This window comes from Punctularia strigosozonata, assembly GCF_000264995.1.
Source record: "Punctularia strigosozonata HHB-11173 SS5 unplaced genomic scaffold PUNSTscaffold_7, whole genome shotgun sequence".
Classification (NCBI taxonomy): Eukaryota; Fungi; Basidiomycota; class Agaricomycetes; order Corticiales; family Punctulariaceae; genus Punctularia; species Punctularia strigosozonata.
Window position 1 is genome coordinate 1,188,794 of NW_006767439.1, and position 26,347 is coordinate 1,215,140.

At 53.8% G+C, this 26,347-nt stretch overlaps 9 protein-coding genes across 9 annotated transcripts; 6 read left to right on the top strand and 3 right to left on the bottom strand.

Annotated features, from left to right (window-relative positions):
* Positions 1-319: 319 nt before the first annotated feature.
* Positions 320-1,513, top strand: PUNSTDRAFT_134901 (uncharacterized protein; the record flags this gene model as incomplete). Its single annotated transcript, XM_007384412.1, has 6 exons — positions 320-445; positions 558-566; positions 644-737; positions 794-1,010; positions 1,083-1,219; positions 1,293-1,513. The coding sequence occupies 6 exons, from the start codon at positions 320-322 to the stop codon at positions 1,511-1,513; spliced, it is 804 nt and encodes a 267-aa protein (XP_007384474.1).
* Positions 1,514-1,545: 32 nt separating this feature from the next.
* Positions 1,546-6,979, bottom strand: PUNSTDRAFT_87965 (DNA mismatch repair protein Msh6). The gene is made up of 28 exons (XM_007384413.1): positions 6,875-6,979; positions 6,518-6,682; positions 6,017-6,460; positions 5,855-5,959; positions 5,758-5,801; positions 5,684-5,696; positions 5,542-5,616; positions 5,422-5,476; positions 5,258-5,372; positions 4,929-5,196; positions 4,623-4,870; positions 4,443-4,563; positions 4,314-4,386; positions 4,197-4,260; positions 3,991-4,138; positions 3,775-3,925; positions 3,598-3,718; positions 3,499-3,538; positions 3,373-3,447; positions 2,951-3,323; positions 2,787-2,836; positions 2,693-2,736; positions 2,550-2,642; positions 2,447-2,496; positions 2,341-2,387; positions 2,190-2,290; positions 2,087-2,129; positions 1,546-2,029 (listed from the first exon to the last, which is right to left on the bottom strand). The coding sequence occupies exons 1-28, from the start codon at positions 6,920-6,922 to the stop codon at positions 1,679-1,681; spliced, it is 3,525 nt and encodes a 1,174-aa protein (XP_007384475.1). The 5' UTR covers positions 6,923-6,979; the 3' UTR covers positions 1,546-1,678.
* A 1,466-nt stretch (positions 6,980-8,445) lies between these two features.
* On the bottom strand, positions 8,446-9,965 carry PUNSTDRAFT_144084 (alpha/beta-hydrolase; the record flags this gene model as incomplete). The annotated part of the gene is made up of 7 exons (XM_007384414.1): positions 8,446-8,654; positions 8,714-8,804; positions 8,861-8,967; positions 9,019-9,111; positions 9,175-9,400; positions 9,455-9,581; positions 9,671-9,965. The coding sequence occupies 7 exons, from the start codon at positions 9,963-9,965 to the stop codon at positions 8,565-8,567; spliced, it is 1,029 nt and encodes a 342-aa protein (XP_007384476.1). The 3' UTR covers positions 8,446-8,564.
* Positions 9,966-10,240: 275 nt separating this feature from the next.
* PUNSTDRAFT_52905 (alpha/beta-hydrolase) lies at positions 10,241-11,726 on the top strand. Its single transcript, XM_007384415.1, has 7 exons — positions 10,241-10,559; positions 10,615-10,741; positions 10,804-11,029; positions 11,103-11,195; positions 11,261-11,367; positions 11,427-11,511; positions 11,573-11,726. The coding sequence occupies exons 1-7, from the start codon at positions 10,247-10,249 to the stop codon at positions 11,654-11,656; spliced, it is 1,035 nt and encodes a 344-aa protein (XP_007384477.1). The 5' UTR covers positions 10,241-10,246; the 3' UTR covers positions 11,657-11,726.
* Positions 11,727-13,780: 2,054 nt separating this feature from the next.
* Positions 13,781-14,786, top strand: PUNSTDRAFT_114017 (uncharacterized protein; the record flags this gene model as incomplete). Its single annotated transcript, XM_007384416.1, has 2 exons — positions 13,781-14,583; positions 14,642-14,786. The coding sequence occupies 2 exons, from the start codon at positions 13,781-13,783 to the stop codon at positions 14,784-14,786; spliced, it is 948 nt and encodes a 315-aa protein (XP_007384478.1).
* Positions 14,787-16,131: 1,345 nt separating this feature from the next.
* PUNSTDRAFT_126525 (uncharacterized protein) lies at positions 16,132-17,704 on the bottom strand (the record flags this gene model as incomplete). Its single annotated transcript, XM_007384417.1, has 10 exons — positions 17,607-17,704; positions 17,472-17,547; positions 17,398-17,411; positions 16,931-17,338; positions 16,781-16,868; positions 16,705-16,723; positions 16,614-16,649; positions 16,404-16,558; positions 16,247-16,330; positions 16,132-16,182 (listed from the first exon to the last, which is right to left on the bottom strand). Exons 1-10 carry the CDS (start codon positions 17,666-17,668, stop codon positions 16,132-16,134), a joined length of 993 nt encoding a protein of 330 aa, XP_007384479.1. The 5' UTR covers positions 17,669-17,704.
* Positions 17,705-18,025: 321 nt separating this feature from the next.
* On the top strand, positions 18,026-20,553 carry PUNSTDRAFT_144087 (MFS general substrate transporter; the record flags this gene model as incomplete). The annotated part of the gene is made up of 15 exons (XM_007384418.1): positions 18,026-18,093; positions 18,152-18,219; positions 18,508-18,637; positions 18,692-18,725; positions 18,779-18,800; positions 18,847-18,895; positions 18,947-19,066; positions 19,223-19,317; positions 19,367-19,373; positions 19,427-19,630; positions 19,698-19,732; positions 19,803-19,864; positions 19,948-20,140; positions 20,192-20,249; positions 20,314-20,553. 15 exons carry the CDS (start codon positions 18,026-18,028, stop codon positions 20,459-20,461), a joined length of 1,293 nt encoding a protein of 430 aa, XP_007384480.1. The 3' UTR covers positions 20,462-20,553.
* An 840-nt stretch (positions 20,554-21,393) lies between these two features.
* Positions 21,394-23,712, top strand: PUNSTDRAFT_144088 (CFS1-like protein). The gene is made up of 11 exons (XM_007384419.1): positions 21,394-21,590; positions 21,655-21,820; positions 21,885-21,901; positions 21,958-22,016; positions 22,073-22,257; positions 22,314-22,506; positions 22,570-22,767; positions 22,831-22,952; positions 23,016-23,146; positions 23,202-23,419; positions 23,475-23,712. The coding sequence occupies exons 1-11, from the start codon at positions 21,533-21,535 to the stop codon at positions 23,514-23,516; spliced, it is 1,389 nt and encodes a 462-aa protein (XP_007384481.1). The 5' UTR covers positions 21,394-21,532; the 3' UTR covers positions 23,517-23,712.
* An 882-nt stretch (positions 23,713-24,594) lies between these two features.
* Positions 24,595-26,242, top strand: PUNSTDRAFT_114021 (uncharacterized protein; the record flags this gene model as incomplete). The annotated part of the gene is made up of 11 exons (XM_007384420.1): positions 24,595-24,677; positions 24,726-24,801; positions 24,896-25,052; positions 25,119-25,398; positions 25,462-25,502; positions 25,556-25,602; positions 25,662-25,680; positions 25,733-25,768; positions 25,817-25,965; positions 26,036-26,116; positions 26,180-26,242. 11 exons carry the CDS (start codon positions 24,595-24,597, stop codon positions 26,240-26,242), a joined length of 1,032 nt encoding a protein of 343 aa, XP_007384482.1.
* Between the last annotated feature and the right edge of the window lie 105 nt (positions 26,243-26,347).

Consider the following 26,347-nt stretch of genomic DNA (forward strand, 5'->3'; position numbering starts at 1 on the left):
CGTGCATCAAAACTTGCGCCTGAGAGGACACGGGGGAGCTATTAACATAAGCATGCGTGACCAGTTACGTAGGGGTTGTTCGAGGCACAAACGCGAAGGGAGGAAGTCTCGGAAGACGGAGAGTGCATGGACAAGTTGTTACCGCTGCCATGGGATTGGTAACAGGCAATGACGATCTGCTCCCAAACCGTTTTCCGAGCATGAGCCACTGTGTTGGTTGCCGGCACACCGTTCCCCGTTTTCTGATTCCTCTCCTTCGGGTCTTCACACATCCTTTGAATCTTCTCACCGCACCTTCGACTTCAGGCTCACGGACGAGATGGCGTTGGATATAGAAGACATCTTGAACGATTCGCTCGAGTTTCTGGACCCCGGATCAGCCGGCTTTCATCAAGACGACGGCACGATCCAGTATGGCCCCATCAAATTAACCGTCGCGCCGAAAGTACGACCGTCACGGTAGCTCATCGCAATCGGGTCCCGATGATGATGATGATGTCCTATTCATATACTACTGGGCACGGGCGCTGAGCATGACCCTGTGATAATCTCCGTAGGAGGGTAAGGTGAGTTTTTCGATACGACAGCAGCGGCGGGAAGGATGCGAGAGAAGCGTGCTGACTGCCCCATTGGTCGAACATAGGCAAACACGCTTCTCGCCGACCATCTTTTCTCTCCGTCCTTGCTCTTGGCGGAGCGCGTTGAACGGGGATTGATACCGGTCGCTGGCAAGTCTGGTGCGTACATGAAACACTCGTGCGATCTGTGGGCTGACGGCTCAATTCATGAACAGTGATAGAGCTGGGAGCGGGTTGCGCGCTGCCTTCAATATTGCTATCAACGCTGCCAGAGCCGCAAGCCCCCAGTCTCGTCATACCCACCGACTACCCCGACCCGGTCATCCTCAACAACCTCCAGGGCAATGTCGAAAGGAACGCAAATCTGGCCACACCGAGGTGTACGGTAAAATGGCAAGGCCATGCATGGGGTGAAGACACCGACAAGCTGACGTCAGTCCTTCCTCCCAAATCTGACTCTAATGCGGGAGAACGTCCTCGCGTCTAATTCACACCCTACCGCAGAACTGCGGCGGAGAGTGGGTACGACATCGTGATCCTTTCCGATCTCCTCCACTTCGACTCCTGTCACCACATCCTGCTCAAATCCCTCTTGGCCCTCCTCGCAAAACGGCCAGCATCACGGATCTACTGCGCCGCAGGTGAGTGTTCTCCTCCGTCACCATCAACGCGGGGAACGCTCAGAGTAGCCGCGGGTCTGGTGGCTGTTGTTAGGCCGATATACCCCGCCTCACGTATGTGATGCATGGCTCGATCTCTCGCGGGCATCCGGGATCGAATGGAAGGAAGAGACGGAGGATCCTGAGAGTGCGGAATGGCGGGGCAAGATGCCCGTGCTGTGGGGAGGTCGACTCATGGATCAGGAAGCGCTCGCGACGAGGAAAGGGATGTGCCGACTGTGGATAGGAAAGTGGAAGGAGGGCGCGATTGCGTAACGTATCTAAACAGGCGCCAGGTTTTCGGCCCAGGCATAAAGCTCTGAGCAAACGATGGAATCATTATCGACAGCAGGTATGAGTATATTACAGGCGAAAAGCATAACATACAGCGCACGATAGCAGCCAACCACGAACAGCATATTAGTACACAGCAGGAGTGGATCAGGACGACGCCACGGACGCGCCAGACGCGAGCAGACAGCTCGCCACAGCCTTCTTCATCACCACCAACGTCTCCCTTTTCCTCACCGGGTCCTCCGGCAGCTTCGTTACGCCCATCGCCAGCTTCACCAGATACGCGAAATCGCTTTGCACGTTCAACGGCACGCGCGAGGATCCGTTCCGTTTCTTACGCACGTTGTTCGCGAGCTTCTCCTTGAATTGGCGCGCGAAGTCTTCGGAGACGACGGCCGCACGCTGCACGACGTCGGAGGGGACGCCGGCGAGTTTAGCGACGTGCGTGCCGAAGGAGGAGGAGGCGATGCCGTCCACGAGCTTGTAGAGGAACACGAGCTGCGAGAAGGAATGATGGTCAGCGAGAGATCGTGGAGTGTCCGGCCGTCATCTTACCTCTTGTTGTTCATCGTCGACCATGGTGGCCATGTGCATATTTCTGGTGGACATGGTAGTGAGCATCGTGTCTATAGGGATAGCTACATCGCGAAGACCATACCGGATGTTCGGATGATAGGCGAAGTCGTCGGTCAATGATCCATAATGCGTGGCGAAGAAGGACAAAGCGAGCGTATGTGTCGCCAACTCGTGCAGGACGGCCTGCGACGCATTTTCAACGCAAGCAATAGATGCGAGAAGGATGCACATACACCGGCGATAGCCATGCCATCGTATGTAGACGTTCCGCGGCCCAGTTCTGGACCGCGCATCATCATCAGCGGGTGGGATGCATGGCCTGAGACGTGTGAGGCTTACCATCCAGAATCACGAGCGACTTGGGGGTAGCCTCTCGCAGGATCTTGCAACTGGGTTGACGTTCAGCGATTGGACCTCGTCTCTGGCAGCGTGATGCCATTACCTTTCGTCCAGTTCAACCTTGAATGTACTGGCGTTCGAGAACATGTTGTCGTAAGCCCCCATTCGGGTCAAAATTGCGTCTACAGGACAAAGCCTGTGAAAAGGGGTCAGACACGTGTTGAACCCAACACTGGGAGCACGAACTTGGCACTCCGTGCTGGCACCATCATACCGAGCTGCGCCATAATCTACAGCGATTCAGCATACGAGCGAACTCAGAGGAAGACGAAGGACATACGACCCCGGCTGCAGTCATACGCATTGCGGTTGATTTTCCACTGTTAGACGCTCAGAATCAGCATCCGGTGTCCGACCCCTAGTCTCCGAACGTACCCCATGTTTGGACCTGGTCGAGCAACATATGAGATGAGTCAAGCGATTGCTATGGGTGCGAGCACGTACCGGTTAGAAGGACAATCCTGCCAACGTCACCACCCAGACGGACATCATTGGGAATGAAGTCGCCCTTCAAGCTCGAACTGGCGAGCAGCGCAGGATGCCTCAACTCCTCAAAGTCGACGAAGGCGGCGTCGCCTTCAACCAGCTCCGGTCGACAGATGGGCTCGCCCAGGGCTGTCGAGCTCTTCGCGAGGCTGAACAGGCAGTCCAACTCGGCAAGAACGCGGATCGCACGAAGCCATACGCCTCTGTCGGCATCGAACTCGGCGAACAGCCGGTTCTTGAACTGCTTGATCGCAGTGTTGCGGTTCTCACGGGCTTCTTTCAAGGCGCGGATGGTGCCCGCCAGCGCAGGGACAGTCCAACGCGCAGCAGCCTGGTAGGCGGTTGAGAACATGCATAGGAGCCGGGTGAGGGGTAGATACCTTGGTGGCTCCATGCTTGGTCCACTGCTTCGGGATGTTCTTGAAGCTTGCCTTGGTTTGGACCAAGTATATGTCCTGTCAGAGGTTAGCCATTCAAGCGCCGCAGGCAGAAACGGCGCTATTCACTTTGGTTCCCAAGGCGCTATGCCAGTACGTCAAGTCGGTTCTGTCATGTGCAACACCCAGTCAGCAAAAAGCCCGATAGCAAAGCAGCGCGCAGCTTACCCGACTTCGTCCTCAAGTTGTTTGAGCTTCTTCTCCAGAGCCTTCTCCAAACGAGCAATTTCGGACATTACATTATCGTATTCCTCGTCTTTCCCGTCCATAGGTTCCAGTTCTCCGCTACCTATGGCAAGCTAGGTCATTACACGCTTTTGGCTATGATGTTGTCCGATAGAATACCTTCGGCTGGCTTCTTGAACATAGATTGCACATTCTTGAGGTTAGGCGTGAGATCGGGTGCCGAACGCAGTAAGCCGGTGATCATCTTCGAGTCAAATTCAGCTGCCACATCTGCGAGGGAGGAGAGGCCGTTGCTGAGTTTTTTGAAGGCCTACCGAACGCCGTGAGCTCGTCCCCTCTCCAGGCGCTCTTCCAATTGGGGGAGTGGTCGCGTACCTGGAGAACCTTCAGGAAATCCTTGACAGTACAGTTATTGGCATGAATGCGAGAGACGATACGTTCCAGATCAGGAAGACCTTTGGCGAGTTCCGTGAACATCTGCTCAAAGGACGGATTGTCTAAGAGGTCCTGAACGGCGTCGAGTCTGTCGGAGAAGCGGCACTGAGCTATTTGCGTGACCCAGCTTAAGGCAGGAATTTAACCTGGCGTTGATATCTTCTACCCTCTTGAGGGGCATACAGAGCCAAATACGGAAGAGACGTTTACCTGCGAATGTGCGATCAGCTTCAGTACCATCAATATATGAGGATCAAACTGACCAAAAGGTGTGATGCATCGGCCGAGCAGTTTTAACAACGAGCCGTCCTCAGTGCCGTCGCTGTTCCGAAGCACCTGGATAAGCCACTGCAGTTAGCGAACAAGGTACGTGTTGGTCCAATGTAATGCACCTCTATATGCGCCAACGTTTGCCCGTCTAATACAAGTCCCTGGCCTCGCTTCATCGGATCGTAAATGTTGAAGTTCTTCATGCTCAGTATATCCTTGTCGATGTTAAGTTGGCGCAGATACCTAACACGCGAAGTTGTGAGACGCTATGACATTGGGTTGCAGAATTAACCAGGCCTCACCAGATCAGGGACCCTAATGCCTCGATTGCCGGCTTGGACGCATACATGTCGCGTATCGCCTCCGGGACATCGCCACCAACAGGATCATCTTCGTCTCTCATAGCATTCCCGGTGGCGGGGTATAGCTCTGCCAGCTCTTTCAGTGTTTGATCGTAGTCGAAGCCTTCGACATCGCGAAGGCTCGTCCAGAGGCATCCTTCCGGAAGAGTAGCCTTCAGGAGGCGGTTCGTCGAAACCGAAAGATTGCCCTGCCGGCGCATTGCACCTCCGTTAGTTCTCCGTAGGTCGCATACAAGCTCGTCTTACCTTTGTGAAGATGATCTCCTTTGGTCGTAGTTGTCGCAGCAACGTTTCGAGCTTGGTCCTACACACATCATCTTCAAATGCGCTCAGATTGAACTCGCTCGTAGAGCTGTCCAAGACTGCAACGCCGAAAGTACTTTCTTTCTTCGCGTCGGCCGGGTTCTCAGGGTCAGGAGCGTGTTCGCGGATGGATACGCAGTGGCCAGCTTCTTCGTCGATAAGCAGTTCTGCGTCCACAAGGGTGCCGTTTGTATACACCTTATTCAGTTCTCTAGGATACAAAGATGTAGAATGAGCGTGGCTTGCACGGGAGGTTTTAATAGGAAACGAACCGCTGAACGATCTTGTCCGCTTTACCCTTGGGCCCGCCCTTCGCCTTGTCGGCTGCCAGACGCATCTCTGCGCCGAGGGCAGTCTCTGATTGATCCACACGACCGACCTTATATCCTGATGTCTATGTTAGTACGCGCTACTGTAAACGAAGAACTCCACGAACCTTTGGCAAGGAACTTCGCAGCCCAGAAATTGAATGAAGACTCAGGTACCCCAACCTAATGGCACAAGTTCGGGTGAGTTGCGGATGAAGGCGAACGGGAAGCAGAAAGTTGACGCAGACCATGCACATCTTTACTCTGTTGGTAAGCTTGAGGTCGAATTCGCGATGTCCAATCCGAGCATCATCCTCGTACAACTACAAAACCAGACATTCCAGGGCGAGTTAGGAGTTTACGGGAGGAGATACGGCAGATAATGCGCACCTCCAGGAATTTCCTGAGATGGGAAAGGTACATGAAATCAATGCAAAATTCCAGCAAATGAACAGCAGATATACCCTTTCTGGAAGAACAACACCGTGTCGAAATGATTCTGTTTGATCTGCCAATGATCGTCAGCAAAATCTTACCACTCGTTCACGATAAAATCCTTACCTCCCAAAACTGTTTTTCGAATGGTGTGAACTCCTTCCACGCCTTCGCCGGTATATGCAACGTGCGCGGATCATACCCGGGTTCGCCCGGCCGCACGCCGTCCCTCTGCATAAGCACATACATTCAGTATCTGGATCCCGAGAATAGTAAAGGAAGACGTACGTCTTTCGGATCGAGGAGGAACGCATATGGATCCTCCTTAGTCTTTTTCTCCTCCTTCGCTTCTTTCAGGCGCCGCTCGGCAGCCGTGAGGAAAGAGCTGCTTCCACCCTGGCTGCTCGCCTCTTTGGCCAACTTGGGCCGTTCCACGGCGGGTGCCTTCTTCTTGCCCTTGCTCTTCTTCGGCGCCTCATCTTCATCTTCGTCGTCGTCGAGAAAGTCGTCTGCGTCTGACGACAACGTCGCAGAACGACTGGATCGGGAAGATTTCCCGGACTTGACCGAGGGAGGGGGCGAGTCCGACTCGTCGTCGGGGACAACGAAGTCATCGTCATCGGACGCCCGAGAGCGGGACAGACGACGCGTAGATTTGACGGGTGACTTCGTGAACTTGCTCAAGCTGGAGGAGAAGGAAGCCTTTGCAGACTCGGAGAGCTCATTTTCCTCCTCGTCGGAAAGGAAGAGTGGGTCCGGAGAGGATGTGCGTTGCTTCTTGGTTGAAACGGATCGGGCTAAGAATAAAAGGATTGATTTGGTTGGTGATAAGGCATGAGAGGGTAAGAGGAAATGGACGGCACCTGGAGCTTTCTTGTTTTTCGAGTTGGATGGTTGGACTTCGTCGTCCGAATCTGACTCCAGGACGATTTTGCGCTTTCCTGCGTTACGGGCCTAGTGTTGCACAGAGTAGATAGTCAGCTAATTGTTGAAAGCTGGTTGAAGGTAATAAAGAATGCGCATATAGACGCGTGCGCGGTACGAATGCCCCGTATATGCGTTGCATGGGTGCATCAAACGCATATTTATGCACATGTTTTGGATTCCGTCGCGTGCTCAGAGAATACTCAGTTACGAAGTACTCACAGCAGATAGGTCCTTCCTTGTCGCCTCCTCCTCCTCGTCTGACAGCATATCCACATCGACAGGATCACTGCTAGGCGGTGTGTCCTTGTAGCCCACGCTGCTGGCCCCGTCCGATGAACGAGTATAATTTGCACTGTTGACCGTCTCTTGCGAACTAGGCTGTGATTTGGACTTGAGCGGCGTGCGGGGCGACGTCTGTTCCTCCAAGTCATCTTCCGCTCCTGACGAACTTGCGGCAGTAGCGGTTTTCCGTGCCGGTTCCTCGGGCATTGCGACAGCTTTGGCACTTGAGGAAGCGAGGGCTGCCTTGAACTTGGGGCCTGAGGACGACGACGCGTTTTTGGGCGTAGGCTTGGCTTTGTCCCCCGCAGTCGCGGGTTTGCTGAAGTAGCCCATGAGGCTCTTCTGCTTCAGATTATCCGATTTACTGGCTGAGGGCGCCATGGTTCCGTATATTTCACGATGCGCGTAGGATAACTGTCAAGAGAGGCTGAAGGCAAACAGAACACGAGAATACGGGCGAATGAAAGGAAGGACGGCGAGGTCGACTAATTACATATTCGCGTCTGTGCGCGTCTGTGGCGTCGGCTTTTCCCGGCGCGCCTTTGAGCGCTCATCTAAATCTAATAGTAATACTACGTTGGGCGTTGACAGCGTGCCGGAAAGTCCTGTGTTATGCAGTGGAGAACGACGGCAAAACTACGACGATTATTGAAACAAGAATACGACCGTAAGGTCCTGGCAGCATGTACCCCGACTACCGCCACAGTAGTGTCTCATACAGGAAGTCGCCCACTCGCGATCCGAAATATTATGCTCACGGCATCTTACTCGCATCTCTTTCAGCGGCTGAGAAGCGTGGTTGTTGCGCTCCGCCTTGATGACATCCGGCGCGAATGATCATTTCCAGGTTATCCCTCCAGCACGGATAAATAGCTGCGATCGCATCCGATCCCCCTGCCCAGCTACAAGTATCCCCTGCGATCATCCTCGCACACTATTCTCTCTTTTATTCTAGACTCGCCAACCATTATTACTCTGCACAACATGAGCATTATCGCTATATTCAAAAAGAAGGATGAGGGGACCAAAACCCCCGTAGTCCTCAGCCGCGCTTTTTCAGCAGGGACTTCGCGGGACGTGGAACATGAAACAAAAGATGCATCCAGCCATCACCCTCGAACCGCGTCGACCCCGTTGAAGCTACAGACCATCGACCTCGCCTGTCCCGATACATCTACCTCAGTACTCAGCGCCCAATCTCCGGAGAGCCGTCAGGACGAGTTGGATCATGCTTTGGCTATGAAGCGTAACCTGGACGATATGTAAGCCCGCATGCGAGCTACTCTACATCCTGATGATGCCGAGCGAAGCTACGATCGTAATGTAACAACGTTTTCCTTTACAACGTCAATCATGTCATGACGCCGTCTTTATAGGAGTTGCAAACATGACGCTGCCCATCGTTGTAACCCACTACGAGAGCCGACGTCTTGCATGCGCATGCCTCCGACTTTGGTGTGGCCAGTCCCTGTATGATCACTTTGTAATGTTACGTGTACGTATATTCGTGTACTACTTCGTGCCTATTGTCTATAGAATCGGTACCTATCCAGCGATGGACAGTTTCGTAGTCGGTGCTTCCATCGGCAACGCATAGGATCCGGTCATACTTCGACATTTTAAACTATCATAGCTTGGCACCAGACGTGTCTTTGACAAGGCGCTGGACCGAGTCCACCAAAGCCTTGGCGAAAGCTTTGGGTCGCTGCTGCATGGCCTACGGAACGATTGTCAGATCCATTTCCCGTTTAACACATCTCGGCGATGACAACGCACCATATGCCCGACGCCCTCCACGGTCACGACGTTCGCACGGGACCCTTTGAATGCCACAAGTCCAATCTGCGCTTCTTTGGATTCTCGAGGACTAACATTGATGTGAGGCTACAAATTCGACAGGGAAAATACGGAGGAGTAACATACAATAGGTCTTCTATATCCCCGAAGACGAGGGTGGTAGGCGTCCTCCGTACCACCGACGGTAACGCCTGCAAAGCGGCACCTGTGGGTTCCGGGGCTCGGGCAACCGCCTGTCAAGTATCGTTACGCGCCAATTTGCAGAACAAACAGGAGCGACATACGCTATCCATGTCTCTTGTCATCACAGTAGTTACGCCGGTGAAGTTGAAAGGTGATGGATACTTCGCGGCTGGATGCGAACATAGTACGTGTTTCTACAGTTGAAGACGAAAGGAGGTTAGCACATGCCAGTTAGAACACAGATAGACGTGTCGTACGAAATGGATATCCAGCACACGCGGGTCCCATCCGCTATAGGCACGGTGCGCCGACAACTCTTTGATGGCTTCCTCGCGAGACGACCAAGCATCTCGCCTTGTCCAGTAGTAGTTAGTGAGTACCTCAAAGATCCGCTGTCGCGCTGGGGAATCCGGAGCGATGGAGGCTTCGTGTAACACCAATCCTACGATCGGAAGGCGGGGCTCTTTCTCGTGAAGCAGAACTCTGGGGAGGAGTGACTGTTAGGGAATGACGACAACATGTTAGAGTAAGACGAACGCGCAAGTCCCACCGATCGAGTGTCCGACGAGCACCAGCCTTCTGCTCGAGAAGTCGACGGCATGTGGATGATGTCGTTTCGAAATCAAGAAGTCATACGCATCGTCTACGTATTGACGCACACCCCCTGCACAAGGTGCATCGTTCAGTTAGACCGCTATTTGCCCGATCCCGATCGAATCACCGCGGAAGCGAGGAGGTTGATGTCGGACTAACAGTGGTCCAAATCGCGTCCTGCGAGTCGTGATTCGTTGATCACTCCAGAGTCACCATTTTCGGGGTATTCCATACACCAGGCATCTCTGATGAGCCCACGCGGTGCCGTTGCAAACATCTCTTCGAGGGTAGGTTCCCAGGTCTCCTTGCACAGTCCCGTTCCATGGAAGAACACCAGTGTCAGGCCTTGCACGTTGTCATCAGAACCAGCGAGGGTATAGCAATTTGCAAGGATGGCCCATGGCCGAGTATCGCTCGGTTCCAACGTGAAGGTCGTCGAGCGAAGGCAAGCCATAGTCGAAGTGAGTTGGAACTAGCCGCCCGTCCAGATCCGGGACCGGATCGTTGCCGGCCCGAAGGCTCGGCAAGATTTTCCGAAACAGGAAGCTGCTCGATCGGCGAAGTTCAGTTCTCGGCAAGTGCGGCGTCGTCTCTACCAATAGGGGCTGTACTTTGGCTTCTTCTCGGGCTTTTCCCAGGCCACGGAATTGTGGAATCACGGGCACCGACCACTCACTCTCAGCTTTAGAGGCGCCATTGGCGTCGGCGGTGCCGGTAGCCCCAGTAACGGAGCGAATGGCGTCCTTCGTTCAAAAGCGTACCTACACCCTGGAGCCTAGCTCATCGCGACCTTATGCCGTGCTAGCAAACCGGTATTGGCTGGGAGATGCGTCAGGTTCGGCTGGCCCTTCGACGGCATACGGGGCGACCTTTGTCTTCATGCACGGAACGGGCCTATGCAAGGAGACCTGGGAGCCAGCCATCGAGCGTTTGCTTGGGACAGCCCCATCTGGGTTGATCGCGGATGCTTGGTCTGTTGAGAATCCCGACCATGGCGACTCTGCAACCGTGAACGAGCGCTGGGTTGTACAGCAGGATCTGGACAACTGTATGAATCATCGTTATTATACGTGCATCTAATGCGTGCTGAGTGAGATATGAAGATAGTGTCACGTCTTACACGGACGCTGTTCACGCTTTCTTGATCGAAGGAGGGGGTAAAGAAGCTCAAGTGGACTTTAGGTCAAGACACCTTGTGCTCGTTGGACATTCCATGGGCGGGACCTGCGCGTTAGTCCAATAATTTTTCTTAACACTCGTCATAAGCTTATCTTCCACCCACTCCTATACAGCGCTCTACTTCCCGAGAAAGAACCTCACATCCCGTTCAAGCATATCATCCTCTACGAAGCGTCCATAAACCCAGATGGGCCATTGCGCCAGGCCGTTGGCAGGGCACTCACGAACTTCCTTTGGACCAGAAAGGACACATGGCCCTCGCACAAGGCGGCAGTAAAGGAGCTTACCGCCCACCCGGCGTACAAGGGCTGGGATACGAAAGCTCAGGAACTTCACTTCGTACGTCGTCATCTTATGGCTTGTTCTCTGGAACCGAAGCCTGTGCACATATTGACATGATGATCTTGAATAGGCCCACGTTCTTAAACTGCACCCGGCTGCCAAGTACCCGCCCCCGTTCACCTTCAAGGGCGTCACAACTGTCGTCTCTCGTGAGAAGGAGAACGTAGGCATCATTTCGTCCCGCATCAAATGGAGAGTCACGAGTATAACGAGCTGATAATCGTGTAGGCGATTACCCGTGCCTCTGAACCGGTTGGCGCGTCGCTGGACGCGCTCAAACGTATCGTACATCAAATACCAACGACGCTCATTTATGGCGAATTGGAGGATCTATTGTGAATCCTCCGCTCATCTCTCCTCAATTGACGCTGATCGTTTCTATATGTTTTTATAGCCCCAAGGCGCTCAAGAAGGAGCAAGCCTCCGTAGTAAAAGGGTCTCCTGTACGAATGCAGTATATCCCGGGCGTGGGGCACATGGTGCGTCTCCACCTCCACATCGTGTTGGTGTATCGCTGAGACTTTGCTTCCCAATGTTCAGGCCATGTCGCAGAAACCTGACTTGCTTGCGCGTGCCCTGCTCGAGGCGATCACCGCGGAACCCGAAATCCGGGCCAAGTTGTAGGAGTGGTACATACTCAGGAGCGTGGGTGGCATCATCACTTGGACCGGCCGCGCCATAATCACATTTTCCCGAACTGATCGTGTAACGATTATTGTATCAGTCCTCGTGCCTCTTCATGTAATAAGGTAGGGCTCATTCATACTCAAGCACTTGTGACATTGCTGTGACATCACGTGAATGTGGGCACTTTGGCGCGGTGGGTGGCGTCAGGCGTGACGGCGCACCGAGTTATGAGTCCGTTTTTAAGCTCTTCCTGACCTACCCGCGCACGGTACAAGGAGAATTTTACCAATCTGTTCTAAACAGCCTGTGCACACGAGCTCAGAGTACAATATGTATAGAAAAAATATCGAGTTGCATGGGTAGCGGTGAAGTTACTTGGGGTTCAAGGGGTTGCCCCGCCAATGCGTGACAAGACTGGCACGCCATAGTGCTGGGGTATGAATGAGCCCTAAGATAGGGCTCGTTCAGTTTCAACAGGTCCCACGTGATCAGGTTTGTCGCGTCTGGCAGAGGACGAGCATGGACAGCGGAATAGAACTCCCTGTATTGCATATCATGCCAATCGCCGCGACAGAAACATGTATCATGTTGCTATTGCAAAGATTGTCGTTTTAGAATTTTGAAAAACGGGCAGTGCGCGACGCAATCCGCGGATGTACACGCAAACTGCCAATGTGGCGCCACACGCTTGACTTGAGACGACGCGTCGCGACGAACTGGGTTTCCTCACCATTCCACTGTTGAATCCGTGATCATGGGTGCATACAAGCGTTCCAAGCGTCGAAGTCTAGAGAATCTTTTCGGGAGTAGTCGGAAGTCGTTCCGCAAGAAACGCAGAGAGAGGGGGAGAGGAAAGGAGAATGTGAGTCACCGAACATACACACTTATTCCATGTCCTATGTGCCGACATTATCCCAGGAGATGTATCCAGTACATAAAGCGATTGAGAATGCAAAGGCTCTTCGAAGAAGACTGTCTCGAGTGTTCAGTAGCATCAAAAAACCGACTTGGGGCATGGAGCCGGATACAGTCATGCACCAGACACCACCAGCCCAGGTCGCACTCGGAGACGTAACGAATATCCAGTCATCGTCGTGTGCCATGTTGAGAAGACCATCAGCCATGCATAGAGGGTCTTCGATGAGCATCTACCATTCGCTGGCTCAGGCTGCAAGGCAATCCAACGAGTCTTGCAGCTCACGCCGCGTGGACATCAGTGTTGCAGTCGAGGCAGAGAATGCTTCATTCTATGCGGCTAAGCAGGCTCTTCTTGCTCTTGAGAAGAATATCAGGACGCGCAGGATTGAAGCGAGCCGCAAGGCACTCCTCCCACCCAGTACGGAAGTGGCGAAGGCCGCACTCGATGACCTCGACGATATCTTGCACCCGCCACGACGGAACGGCATCGGTCACCTGGATTTTAACGGAGATAAAACCACACGATCACGATTAAACATGATGCGAGTCTTTCTATGGACGTACGTGAATGGTACTCGACCTGGCAGATGGACGGAGGCCTCGGAAACAACGGCGCGTGCCTTCAAGATGCGGTCACATACGGCACGTTCTATTCGACAATGGACACATTCCTTCATCGCCGACCGGACGAAACTCCCTTCAAACCTTTACGGAGTCTGGAGCACGTCACTCCTCGAGAAGGGGGACCTTGCGCAGGATATATACGAGCACCTAGTTGGCATTGGCAAGCATGTGAAGGCTCTCGATGTGGTCCACTTTGTCAACTCGCCTGAAACGCAGTCGAAGTATAATCTTGATCAGCGAATCTCTTTGGCAACTGCAAAACGTTGGATGCGGGCAATGAACTACCGGTGGGCTCGGACTCCGACAGGTCAATATATCGATGGTCATGAGCGGAAGGATGTTGTGGAGTACCGACAGGAGGTGTTTCTACCAGCAATGGCAGCCTTCGAATTAGACTCCCGTTCATGGAGTGACGGAGTCAACGAAGTTGAGGATAAGCGGCCTCGGCCCCGGAATCGGCGTGTCGTGATTTGGCACCATGACGAATCTACGTTCTATGCCAATGACCAGCGACGGCTATATTGGGTCCACTCGACGGAGACGGCGGTACCTCAACCCAAGGGTGAGGGAACATCTCTGATGGTGGCGGACTTTGTTTCTGCTGAATACGGATGGCTTGCATCACCGGATGGGACAGAGACTGCACGGTGGATATTCAAGGCCGGGAAAAACCGAGACGGATGGTTTACTCATGTCGAGATCATCGAGCATGTCCAACGGGCTATGTCCATCCTTGACAAACACTACCCACATGAACGGCATGTCTTTGTGTTCGACAATGCCACCACACATCTGAAAAGAGCCGAGGATGCCCTATCTGCACGTAGGATGCCGAAGAATCCCACTCGCCCAGGCAAACCTGTTTTTGGAGTCGAGCGGATCAAGCGTGATGACAACGGCAATCCGGTGCACGATCATCACTCGGGAGCAGTGATCAAGGAGCGAGCACGGATGCAAGATGGACAGTTTGCCAACGGACGTCCTCAGTCGCTGTATTTTCCACCTGATCACCCTCAGGCTGGTGCATTCAAAGGCATGGCGATCATCCTCAAGGAACGCGGATTCGCTCATGCTCCGCAACTTAGGGCTGAGTGCCCTGGGTGTAAATGCCCCAAGGATCAAGACCAATGCTGTTGCCGGCGTCTGTTGTACAGTCAGCCTGACTTCGCAGGGACCACATCCTTGCTCGAGGCTGCATGCAAGGCACGAGGCTACAACACCATCTTTCTGCCGAAGTTTCACTGCGAGCTGAATTTCATCGAGATGTGTTGGGGTTACGCAAAGCGGCAATACCGCTTACTCCCTCCCTCATCATCCGAGGCAGAGATGGAGCAGAACGTAAGGAGGGTCCTCGATTCAATCCCAATAGAAACTATCAGACGGTAAGTTGTACATTTGTCTACTTGGAGGCTGAACATAACATCTTTCTTCTTTTGATAGATTCTCTACACGATCGCGCCGGTTTATGGATGCCTACCGGAAAGGGTTGAACGGCAAGCAGGCTATGTGGGCAGCTAAGAAGTACCACGGGCATCGTGTCCTCCCTGATTCAATCATGGAGGAACTCGACACCGCAGGTATATAACTCGCAGTCAGTTATCTCGTACTCTCCTGACGACAGAGACACGGACACTCAACTCACTTGCTCTCCAATGTTATCACTGCTTCAATGCACACCTTTGATACTCTCGGCTCTCATCCGCATTCCTAGTCCATATATTTGTTATATATATGTAATATGATGACTCTGCAAGCTCGTCGTTGACGAAGACAATTCATAGATGCGGTCTGTGTGGTCAAATCGTCGCAGACGATGCCAGCGAGCTTCAAGGCTCGGAGGAGCTGATCACGTGATCATCGGAGAGCGCCATACCTGTTGAAACTGAATGAGCCCTATCTTACCTTACGTTAAGGCAGGGCCATCGCAAACGGGGGGCATCACATGACCAAAATTCTAACAAAATACCTCTTACCCTCTATCGCCGGGTTCACCAGCGCAACTAGCGTATTTTTGTTCCCACACGATCCTCAGGACAGAGGGCTCTATGGGTCCAGATTTCTTTTAAATGAGCTCAGAAACAAGTGAACAGCAATTCAAGGCATCCATTGCGTGGGAATCAGAGACATCCTAGCGTTGTGATTGGTCGATGAGTTTCTCAAACTCCCTTGGAATGTCGTCATGCACGCGTGACAAGCCCCCCCGTTTGCGATGGCCCTGCCTTATCAGCTGAGGGTTTCGATCTCTGGCGGCTGCGTCGGCGACCCACTCCAGTGCGTGCTGTCAGATGACGGACACTAAAGTGCAGCAATGCAACTGGATGACTTCCCGTAAGATTTGTAGCGACAGAAACACAGAATAAACAGTTCAAACCCCGATCTGTGGGTTATGCTGTACATTTATGCCCCCGTACGGCCCTGCGCGTGTGGGGCGGAAATAGTCATCATAAACGTGGAGGTCCGTTGAGAAGGGCTGAGCAGCGAATGAGGAAGGGATAAGGTCACGTGTATGACAAATTCCTGTCTGTAAACGGTCATTTTGGTCTGGAAGGGGGGGTCGACCCCCCCTTCCAGATAAAAGGTCTGTACGAGTGACTTGTAGACCGACAACTTGGCTCGTCGATGCCGATTTTTCGGCATTGCTCGCTTAGTGGATTTGTAAGCGAAATCTATTCTATTCGGCCTTACAGATCCTTACGGGAAGTCACCCACTGTTGGCATATGTCGCCGAGGAAACAGACTAGTACAACAACGCCGAATTGTTGAACATTGTTATTACACTAACAACACACGGCGCCCAAGGCAAGCCCAAAAGTTCTACAAATGATAGTGACAATGATACCTTTGTGATAATAGTCCTACGTAATCCGAGGATAAGTGGTGAATCCGTGCGATCGCAAGGCACGATCTATGTGTGACAGATGCAAGCAGGCCTAGACGACGTGGCCGACTTTGTTATCGCCTTTCAGGTAGTCGTTGATGTACTGCAAACAGCGAGTGCATCAGCGTCATGCAAAAAGAAAGGGGAAGAGGTAAAGAGTTACGTACGTCTGAGCTGTCGTCGGCGGTACGCGAGAGGTTAAGTCCGCCGAGCTCCATCGCCTTACCTTGCCTATCTCCGGTGTCTGAGATCTACTCAGCGCGAGTGTTCACTGTGATCAGCCCTATTCGGTCGGATACGTCCAGTAAAGAGCCGAGCACTTACTATCGTTACGTTTTTCTGGATCTGCACAGGGTTCCTGCTGAACCGCGAGTTGTGGGTTTCGTTGTGGCTTGAGCTGTTCATCATGTGTGCAGTGGTGTCCAGGCGGCGAAGGTGCCGGCGGGCGTTGAGGGACACCAAGAGCGAGATGGAGAACACTGAAGAAAGCTCCGTCAGACGCGACTCGATGCCGTAGACTTGGAGGTAACTTACGTTTGGCGAGGATGAAGAAGATCGCGAGCCAGATCACTGACAGAATGCACGTTAAAAGCGACCACAGGATTTCCGTGTTGAGGATACGCACAGTTGTTCATGGTGAGGAACTGATACGTAGGGCGGGTCAACTTCGCTACATTCCCACATCGGAGAGGATCACTCACACAGATGAGTTCGGTAACTGCGCCGAAGCTCGTGAGAAGTCCCGTGCTCATAACGAACATAATAATCTTGTCCAGCATCTTATCCGTGCTGCGATGGCAGGTAAGACTCCGGGGTCGAACGGGTCTTAACCAGAGCTGCAGATCACTCACGATGCTATGCCCGTCTTGCTTTTCGCGAGCGTCCAGCAGAGCGTGATGGCGATGAACACGTCCGCGCACGCGCCGACCGCGAGCGTCGCCACGGCGCCCCACCGGAACTTCACCTCGAACACCGCAAAGTTGCCGAGCGAGAACGCTTCCGCAGTCGATGCGAGACTGAACCCGAACCGCGCGGTCGAGAGCACGTATGCGATCCCGGCGAGGAACGGGTTTTTGGTCAGCGCCCAGACGCGGCGGGCGAAGAACATCTGGACGACGAAGGCCATGATCCCGGAGAGGCAGACGGCGGTGCTGAGCGAAGGGGTCGCCTTGCTGATTTCGGTCGGCACGCCGTAAAATGTGATGGTGTAGTGATAGACGGCATGTAGAAGCAGCGCCGTGTGTGTCAAGTCCAGCGCTCTGCATTGAACCCGATGTCAGCAATAATGCAACAGAAGTGCGCGAATCGTTCACCGTACACTAAAAGCGCCACCTGTATTGACATAGATCAGATTCGTGTCGTTCTTCGAGAGGCGACGAGGGGGCAGCTCACCGTTCCTTGAATTGGCCATGGATCGCTGAACTTCCTGAAATATTGGTATGCTTGCATGACGGTAATGCCGAGCAGGCTAATATTCCGCTACATCAGGGGCCTCGGCTAACCCTCCACAACACAATAACGACGTACAATGTGCCGATGGCGACGCCGATTTCTGCGGCGCCGAGGCTGAGGTCAAGCACAGTCGGCATGGCTTTCAATAACGATAGCACCGAGTGCGAAAGAACGTCGACGGTGAAAGAGCGGGAGAGGGTGGGAGGAAAGCCAATCAGTGCTGATCCCAGTCGGCCTTCATATGCAAGGCAACGTCGACATAATCTGAGCGTATCTACGGCCAGTTACCAGACGTGAGATCAAAGGCCTCGTGATATCTGCAGAGGAAGTTTCGAAGTGATGCGGATTGTCGGACTTCATGATGGGAACCTGAACTGTGGCTCTCCCCCTAAACTGTTTGAGCATTGTAACGCCGGCGCCGAGTTGGCGCCGACGGCCGGCCGCAAAAGCCCGGGACACTCGGGATCGAGTCGTGAATGCATCTGTCAGTTACGATGCGTGCTTGGCAGATGGCGAGAGGGCTAGAAGATAAGAAGCTGGTGGCGAAGGATGACGATGCATGGTGAAGCCATCATCTGCGTGGCTTCTCGAACATAGCAAAACACTTCGCATCGCCAAAGCAGCGTCGACGCCGGTCATGCTTACTCGGAGATCCACGCCATCGTGGCGCACAAGTTGAGGAGGACCGGTGCGGCGACTCGAATGGCGAGCGGGACTGAGATACCGACCGTACTGAATGTACAGCGCTATTGCATCAGCGTCGGCACTTCTCCTGCCTTCTCCTTGCCTTCTGTCGTGATCATGACCGCCTGGTCTCTAAACATATGCCATGACTACATGGGGGCTCCGTGTACTGCGTTCATTCCGGCGCTCAGCACGAGCTCATACAACTGCTTGCACGCAGGCGGCGCTGCCCCATCCCCTGCACTTCCGATGACATGAGCGCGCCAGAGATTCACGACCCACCCGTCACTAGTTACGGACGAGAAGACGACCTTCGAAGGCGATGGAGGCAATCGTCACAACACGGAAACAACCGAAGAAGAGCTTTTGGAGGAGGACTTTCTCGAGGGAGGTCTGAGGGCCTGGCTGACGGTTGCTGGAGCGTACGTTACGCAGTGGCCGGGTTGCAAGATGATCCTACAATGTCCTATCCACAGATCGCTGACTTTGTTTGCGACCTTCGGATATTTGGTATGTACGAAGCCAGTATACTTGCTGAATCGCCGTACTCAAACACGACATAGTACTCCTTCGGCGTGTACCAAGGTACTTGACCCGCGATCTGTCTACAGCTATACTGACGTTGTTCAAGACTACTATACCCGGATCTATCTTGTCAATCGTTCTCCAAGTGTGATCAGGTAGGCCTGACATTATTGTCGGCTCAAATGCAGCCTCATCTTCATCTTTAGTTGGATCGGCTCCACGCAATTGATGTTTCCATTTCTTCTGGGCCTCGTATCCGGGAAACTGTTCGATGAGGGCTATTTCCATCATCTCATTGCGGCCGGATCCATTCTCTTTACATTCTCGTACGTTGTCTCCTTAAACATCGAAGGTCTCGTCTGACCGAAGCATCTCATAGCCTGTTCTGCTCTCGCTAGCGAAGCCGCTGAAGTACTACCAGATCTTTCTGGCTTAAGGCCTCGGAATGGGCATAGGTTTGGGGCTCATCTTCGTTCCTACAGTTACGGTCTCGTCGCATTATTTCAAACGGCGTCGTCCCTCGCCGCAGGGATTGTCCTTGTTGGGAACTCGTGCGGAGCTATAGCCTTTCCTATCAGTGCGTTTCACTTCGCAAACCCGGCTTCGTCGAACTCACGGTGTCTTAGTGATCAAGTAGGTCTTCTCGGTCGTTTCAGCCCACGATGGTCATGACAGTCCGCCGCCAGCCAGTTGCTCAACATCCAGGGACGCAGCTTCGGAGACTCGGTCCGAGACAGCCCCTACGTCCTTCTCGGAGTCCTGATCGTGGGCAACCTGCTTATGCGGCCTCGACTACCTCTGCGTCGCCTGCGGAAGCCGCAGGACCTACCTCCGCCGCCCAAGATGTCCGTTCTATTGACCGACTGGCCTTACATGGTCGCCATCCTTGCGTAAGCAACCTCCGATGGCGGTCTTGGGGGGGCTGTACGTGATAGGCTGACAGATACCATCACCCAGCGGGCTCGTGGCATCGCTTGCGTTTTATTTCCCGGGTGAGAGCACAGGATACTGCCTCCGGCGTAGATCTGCACGCTCATGCTGGAACGCCACCATCATCATCAGTCTTCTATATCCAGCTGTTCGGATTAAGTCATGGGGTCGACTCAACCTTGTCGTTCTATTCTGTGCGTGCCGTTCGCACTGCGCTATGGTGATCTTTGGCACGATTGAAATGAGGAGGCTGACGCCGATCTTCCTTTCCCTATAGGTGGCGTTGTTGAATGGAGCGTCCGCGTTTGGCCGGTTAATTGCGAACTGGCTCGCTGACCGCTATGGGCCGTTCAACGTCCTCGTGCCGTCTTGCCTGTTCTCGGGCGCCCTGATCATCGCGATGCTCGGAGTGACATCCAGCGCTGCTTCGGTGGTCGTCAGCCTCTTGTACGGTTTCTTCTCTGGTGCCTGTGAGTTGACTACTATTCTTATGACCGCTTTGACCTTGACTCCATTCTCAGTTCTGTCCCTGACTGTTGCCTTGATTGCGGCTCTGTCGGCAAACGCGTCAGAGATTGGGTGCGTCTCACTATCATCACATCGGAGGTCATCCTCTTGATGAGCTTGGCTGAAAATACGGCAGCGTTCGCACGGGGGTGACTTTCACCACGCAATGCATCGCGACGCTCGTCGCGGCTCCCACCCAGGGCCAATTTCTCACCAGGAGCCAGTTCAAGTGGGGACGGCCAATAGCTTACTCTGCCGTGTATCGTCCAAACTTTCTCCCCTAGCCGACTCACCCGAAAGCTAAGCTGCATCACGAAACAGACGTTAGTGTTCGTTTCCACGTACTATTCGCGGCCGCGCGTGGTCTGCTCGCGAGGCGGAGGGGATCGCATTTGGTGTGAACGCGCATCTGTGATTAGCCTGTGCTTTGGCCTGCGGACCAGACCAGTCGCGAATGCCCGATATGAGGCTATCTCTCGTTTGGTGATCGGGTGATCGACGCGGAATCGCGATGCATTGGTCTGTTCTGATGGGGCGTACGCATTATCAGCAGTAGTCAACATGTACGTAGTTTGTTGTGCGCATCAATCCGATCTGTGGGCGATCGCTCGAAGCAAAGATGATTCGATGACGACCTAGAAGGAAGATGCTGAAGGTCTGCTGAAGTATGTTGCGCCTCGCCTGGGAACCAAAGCACGGTTTCTGGCGCTATCTCGTGGCCCGAAGCACGGGTCCGAAATCACGAAGTGTGACCGCTGACGATCAACCTCCTCCTCTTCACGTCCTCGTCTTTCCTCGGGTTTCCTCAGCCATGTGATATCGTATCTATTCAGAGACAGGGACTCTGTGCTCTGTGGCCCGAGAGAGCTCATCTACGACCGGGTGCTGACTTCCACCCAACCGAAGCTACCCAGCTTGTCGCGCTTCTGATCCGACGAACGAGGCCCACGCTTACACGCTGTGCGCAACAACGACGGAGCTGCGACCAGTCACGCCGCTCACTCCGGTTCCATGCGCCGCCCGCCAGCGGTTGCCACGAGTTGCGCGTCAAGAAAACGCGGACGAGGTGTGACCTGGCGGGTGGAAGAGGTAATGTACCCCTTTATCGGCTTTCTTGGCCCCCTCAAAAGATAATTGTATGATACGCCTTCCCAGACGATCATGATGCAGATTTGTCTGATCAGCCTTCTCCGGGAAGATGCCGGAGGTCTCCTCGCAGAACCTTGCAGGTCCCCCCTAGGCGATAAATGCCGCTTTATAAATGCCCGCGGGTGGAGGGTAGGTAGGCAGGTTCGGCGCAGAGAAGCCACTGTAGCATAGCAATCCCGTCGACTCCGGACTTCAAGCAGCACACCATGTTCGCCTTCCTATCCGTGCTGATTGCATGGGTACGCGCCAGGATCGTAGCCATCGGTGAGGCTTCCTCGCTGTTGCTGCGCTCTTCTACATTCAGTCTGACGGGCGTGCGTGTCACCAGTTCGGGCGCAGACGCTCGCCACGCTCTCGAAATCCATCAAGGTCGGAAACCTCGAAATCGTTGAAGGGACGGAACGCTATGCATTCGGCCCTTCTTCTGGACCAGGCGCAAAGCCGCCCGTCGTCCTGACCATTCTTAATGACCACTTTTGGTTGCGTCTGATTACGTGAGTGAACGTTTTCCACATAGAAGGTGACAGGGAAGCTGACGCGTGTTCGCTATGGCAATAGCGCGACCGATATAGGAGGTAATGCAGATTTCTCATCTCAACTGGAGAGCGTCACTCACGGAGTGATCATACAGTCGCGGAAGCGTACATGGTGGGCGAAATATTCCTGAACGACCTCGATGGCTTCATGATGGTGAACCAATCCCCCGGTTGCGTTCTTCTTCTTTGACGATTAACATGGGTCTGCAGCTTTTCCTCGACAACCGGCCTTATATGGAGAGTTCGATGACATGGGTGCAGAAAATCGTGGAGGTACTCGACGGTTTGGTCCGAACATTTGTCGGAACTACGCCTGCGCAGTCCAGGCTGAACGCCGTCGCCGGCTACGATTGCAGCAATACACTTTTCCAGGCCTTTTTGTCAAAAGAGATGATGTCAGTAAACATTCCGACCCCTGTGTGCGGTTCCAATTGACGCCCTTCTTCTCTAGGTATTCATGCCCCTGGTGGGGCGATGCCGAAGGCGGTATCTCCGGCGACTTGGACCCTGCTTTCGGGGTCAAGCCTGGAGACCTGGAAGCTGCGCAGATGCGCAAGATCCACAATGTCATCGCCAAAGCACGGATAGAAAAGGGCCACCGCGTTCTCGAATTCGGCTCGGGTTGGGGCGGGTTCTGCATAGAGGTGAGAGCGCGCCTTCACAGCTCCGACGGACGAAATACTTATACTGTATTCCGTGTGCGTCAGGCTGCGCGTCTTACGGGATGCAGTGTAGACACTGTCACACTGTCTAAGGAGCAGAAGAAGCTCGCGGATGAACGCATCGTTGCTGCCGGCTTGCAAGATCGGGTCCGCGTCCACCTCATGGACTACCGCTCTTTTCCCAAGACGTTCCCTGAGCTCAAGAACACTTTCGATGCCTTTGTTTCAATCGAAATGTTGGAGGTACTTATCTCGACCCCCTGAGCTTCTGCGGATTTGTACCTGACACGTATCGGTTCTCCACAGCACGTCGGTCCCACGCACTATGAGGACTTCTTCGCGTGTGTGCAGTGGGCGCTCAAGCCCGACGTCGCCACGGCTGTCGTCACGTCCACCACAAAGCCCGAGACTCGCTTCACTATCATTCAGTGAGTCACGATGCGCATACGTACTGGAGGAAGGAAGTCTGATGGAACGAAACTTTCGCCCAGGCCGCACGATTTCGCGCGCAAGTATTTCTGGCCGAATGGAAGTCTTCCCAGCGCAACGGCGCTCGTACAGGCTACGAACAAGGCGTCTAAGGGAACACTTGTATTGCACGAAGTCATGAACCATGGACCTCGTGAGTCCCTATTCTCCCATGTTGGGAGACGCGAGGCCCCTGACCCACTTGGCAGACTATGCCCGTGCACTGCGTGAATGGGCTCGCCGCTTCGACGCCAACATTACCACCGAGGTTATCGAACAGATCGAAGCGGACACGCCGGAGGTGAAGGTAACCGACCCCAAGCTCTGGCAGACCTTCAGGAGGAAGTGGATGTGGCTCTTCGCGTACGCCAACGCCGGCTACGTCAAGGGGTACGTGACGTGCCATATGCTGACCTTCACTCGCGAGGTAAGTCTTCCTTGAGCTTGCTGTCCTTTCGTAGCAACTGATCGCCCCTGCGCAGGAAAACCCGACCTCGTCGTGTTTCGAGCGGATCGTAGACTAATGCTGCGATGCCTCGATTCTTTGGAGGAGCGCCGCCGATTATGTCTTGGACACATTAGCATTTTCATTTTCGTCACCTTTTTTGGGCGTTTCTCTTGCATTAACTTATTATATTCGGTACGTCTGGGGAGTCGTCATCTTGCGCTCGAGATGACCATTACGCGGCTGTACCGAACCCCAGCCGGATAGATAGAAACATACTACCATAGCCATCAATCATGGGAACTAGCTCTGTGTGAAATTCGGATCATCCAGAGAGCTAACTCAGCGGTGCACGATCCGTGCATTGACCTGCGGCAGAGTCCCACTTCAGATTTCTCATAGTGACGTAAGCCAGCTCTCCGTTCACGCAGCCCGGAATACGACATCCGCCGACTGGCTATCCCCGCCTTACCCGGGAAACTCGTCAGCACATCAGTTTGCCTAATGTTGCGCCTCCGGGTGCCTTGCGACATCCCATTCTCTACTGCTTCAGTGTTTGTTGCGTTTCGGAGGCTTGCCCTGGATGGATAGCGTCAACGCTCCGTTCTATGAAACCATCTATCCCATGCCGGCGGCGTAACCTATAGTACATCGAGGACGTCTCCACGCACCAGTCACTTCCTGATAACTGCCCTTCCGAACCGTGACCCGGTGCACTGCTCTCAAACCTTGATCGAATGGGCATACACCTATCGGGGTAGGCAACGGCGTCACTCAATTGGGGCCCACCCAAAAAGTCTCATGCGGTACTTCCGGAACTTCATTACCTGGCCTCTGGCTCCCATGTTTATCCATTCTCCCAATTGCATTGTATGAAAGCATCAGGAAGCCTCACTGTTTTTACACTTTGCCCTGGGCGGGCCGTTGGGGTCCCCTCCGATGCTGTGCCGACCCTGCGAAGGACCCGAGCGTTCCCTCTCCTCTACCTAGGCGCTGCGCCGGCATCCTTACATATTCTCGGGCAGGCCGAGGCATGCGCTCCTTTTGACACCGTCCACGTTCGCTTCAGCGTCGCCTGCTCACTGCTAGCTTGCCCGTTTCCCCTTTCCGGGAACGTCCCGTTTCTTGTGATCAATACGTATCGAAGACTCGCAACGATGGCGGGTGCCCCTCCTTTTACGATCCCGGGGATGGGTCTGTTGCTTGGAGCGGCGGAGATCGGTGTCGCTCTTGGGACATTGTGACTGATAGTTCCATTGTTGGATAACGTATCTAACTCTCCCCGTAGCTTGACCGGTATTCTGGTGATGCAGACGCTCATGTACTTCCGAATGTACCGGGATACGTGGGGCGTTCAAGTCACGGTCAGTGGTCTCCCTACTTAGGGCTGGGGGGCCTTGCTGATGATGCACAGGTTGTTTTGGTGTTGTACGTGTGGACGACTATGCGTCCGCTTAGCCAACCATCCTGACCTTCCGTGCATGCAGAATGATCGACCTTGTACATACCGCGTTGCTCCTCGCAACGGCTTTTAGATACACGATCACGTTCTACGGACAACCTGACACCGTCAGCATCGCGACAACGACATTGAACGGCGCGATGTGCTTAACCGGTGCGATATCAATCGTCCTCGCCTTCTGCCAATCGCCGTCAAACTGACCGACGGCGCATCCCACAGGTATCATGGCGTTTATCGTTCAGGTTTTCTTCTCCCGCCGCTTGTGGCTCCTGAGGAGGAATCACGTCCTGACCGGGATCGCGTACGCCTTATCCCTTACGCGGTTCATCCTCAGCATAGTCACCGCCGTCGACTCCTTCCGTGTGCCCAACTTTCAGCTCTTTGAGCGCAAATACAACTGGACGGAGACGTCCACGCTGGCCATTGGCGCGTGTGTGGACGTGTTTATTGCTGTCTCGACATGCGTTACGCTGCTCGCCAACAGAACTGGCGTGAGATCGTACGTTTCCTTCCGGTTCACCTTGGCCCTTAAGCGGTCTGTAACGCATCAATTGTTATGCAGGACGGACAAGATCATGGATCAGGTCGCCGCTTACATCATGGGTTAGTGTTAGGTCAATTCTATCTACTTTCGTGTTCTAAGACGCCTCCATCAGGAACGGGTTTGCTCACGAGTCTCGTCGCGGTCATAGACCTAATCTGCGTGAGCCTATCTCCATCTTAATCCTAACCTTACAGTCATTAACCTTCATCCCCTTTTAGTTCGTGACTATGGATAACTGTACGCATGCGCGCATGGTGCCTAGTATGCATCACTAATACCCCTTCCACAGTGATATGGCTAGCAATCTTCTTCATATTAACAAAACGTGCGTTCTCCTGCTCACACGCCGCTCTCGTTCTCAGCGATCATGCAGTCTTCTCAAACTCCCTGCTCGCGTCCCTCAACCTCCGAAGACACCTGCGCAATCAACTCAGCCCGGACGCCCTCGTGCCCTTCCACAGCAGCCAGCAGCACGCCCGAGGCCGTAACGAGGCCATCACGATACGGAAAGATATACAAACGGCGAGTCGACTCCTTTGTTGTCGACCGTGATCAGAGGGTGCTGACCGTGCGTGTATAATGATACCTACAGGTGACAGATCGGGGCGTGGAGTTGAACGGGTTCGGCATCACCCGGTCGACCGAGAACCATATGTTAGGGCTCGGACCCGAGGTAGGTCATCCCATTTCCTTCCTTGATAGCAAGCTAAACGAGGACTGCGCCTGAACAAACCAGGACGACATGGATGTCCACTCGGACCGACTCGGTAAAGTCAAATTGATTGCCGAAGAGGTATAGCCCGCCGGCGCGGCCGACTTGCACTCTACTCCTCTTGTCGCAGGGCCATCTCTTTCCTCGCGTGCCTCCTGATCGACACACCCCGCGCTCACGCTCTTTAGTACC

Excerpts from the sequence above, each read along its gene's own strand:
- PUNSTDRAFT_87965 (XM_007384413.1), bottom strand. The coding sequence starts at position 6,922 with ATGCTGTCAGACGAGGAGGAGGAGGCGACAAGGAAGGACCTATCTGCT. Across the intron at positions 2,837-2,950 it reads CAGGATTGTCCTTCTAACCG|CGTCTAACAGTGGAAAATCA; the intron begins GTACGTGCTCGC and ends GCTGATTCTGAG. Across the intron at positions 2,130-2,189 it reads GCCTATCATCCGAACATCCG|AAATATGCACATGGCCACCA; the intron begins GTATGGTCTTCG and ends CATGTCCACCAG.
- PUNSTDRAFT_52905 (XM_007384415.1), top strand. The coding sequence starts at position 10,247 with ATGGCGTCCTTCGTTCAAAAGCGTACCTACACCCTGGAGCCTAGCTCA. Across the intron at positions 11,030-11,102 it reads AAGCTCAGGAACTTCACTTC|GCCCACGTTCTTAAACTGCA; the intron begins GTACGTCGTCAT and ends GATCTTGAATAG. Across the intron at positions 11,512-11,572 it reads TCCCGGGCGTGGGGCACATG|GCCATGTCGCAGAAACCTGA; the intron begins GTGCGTCTCCAC and ends CCCAATGTTCAG.
- PUNSTDRAFT_144088 (XM_007384419.1), top strand. The coding sequence starts at position 21,533 with ATGTTCGCCTTCCTATCCGTGCTGATTGCATGGGTACGCGCCAGGATC. Across the intron at positions 22,258-22,313 it reads TTTTTGTCAAAAGAGATGAT|GTATTCATGCCCCTGGTGGG; the intron begins GTCAGTAAACAT and ends CTTCTTCTCTAG. Across the intron at positions 22,768-22,830 it reads TTTCAATCGAAATGTTGGAG|CACGTCGGTCCCACGCACTA; the intron begins GTACTTATCTCG and ends GGTTCTCCACAG.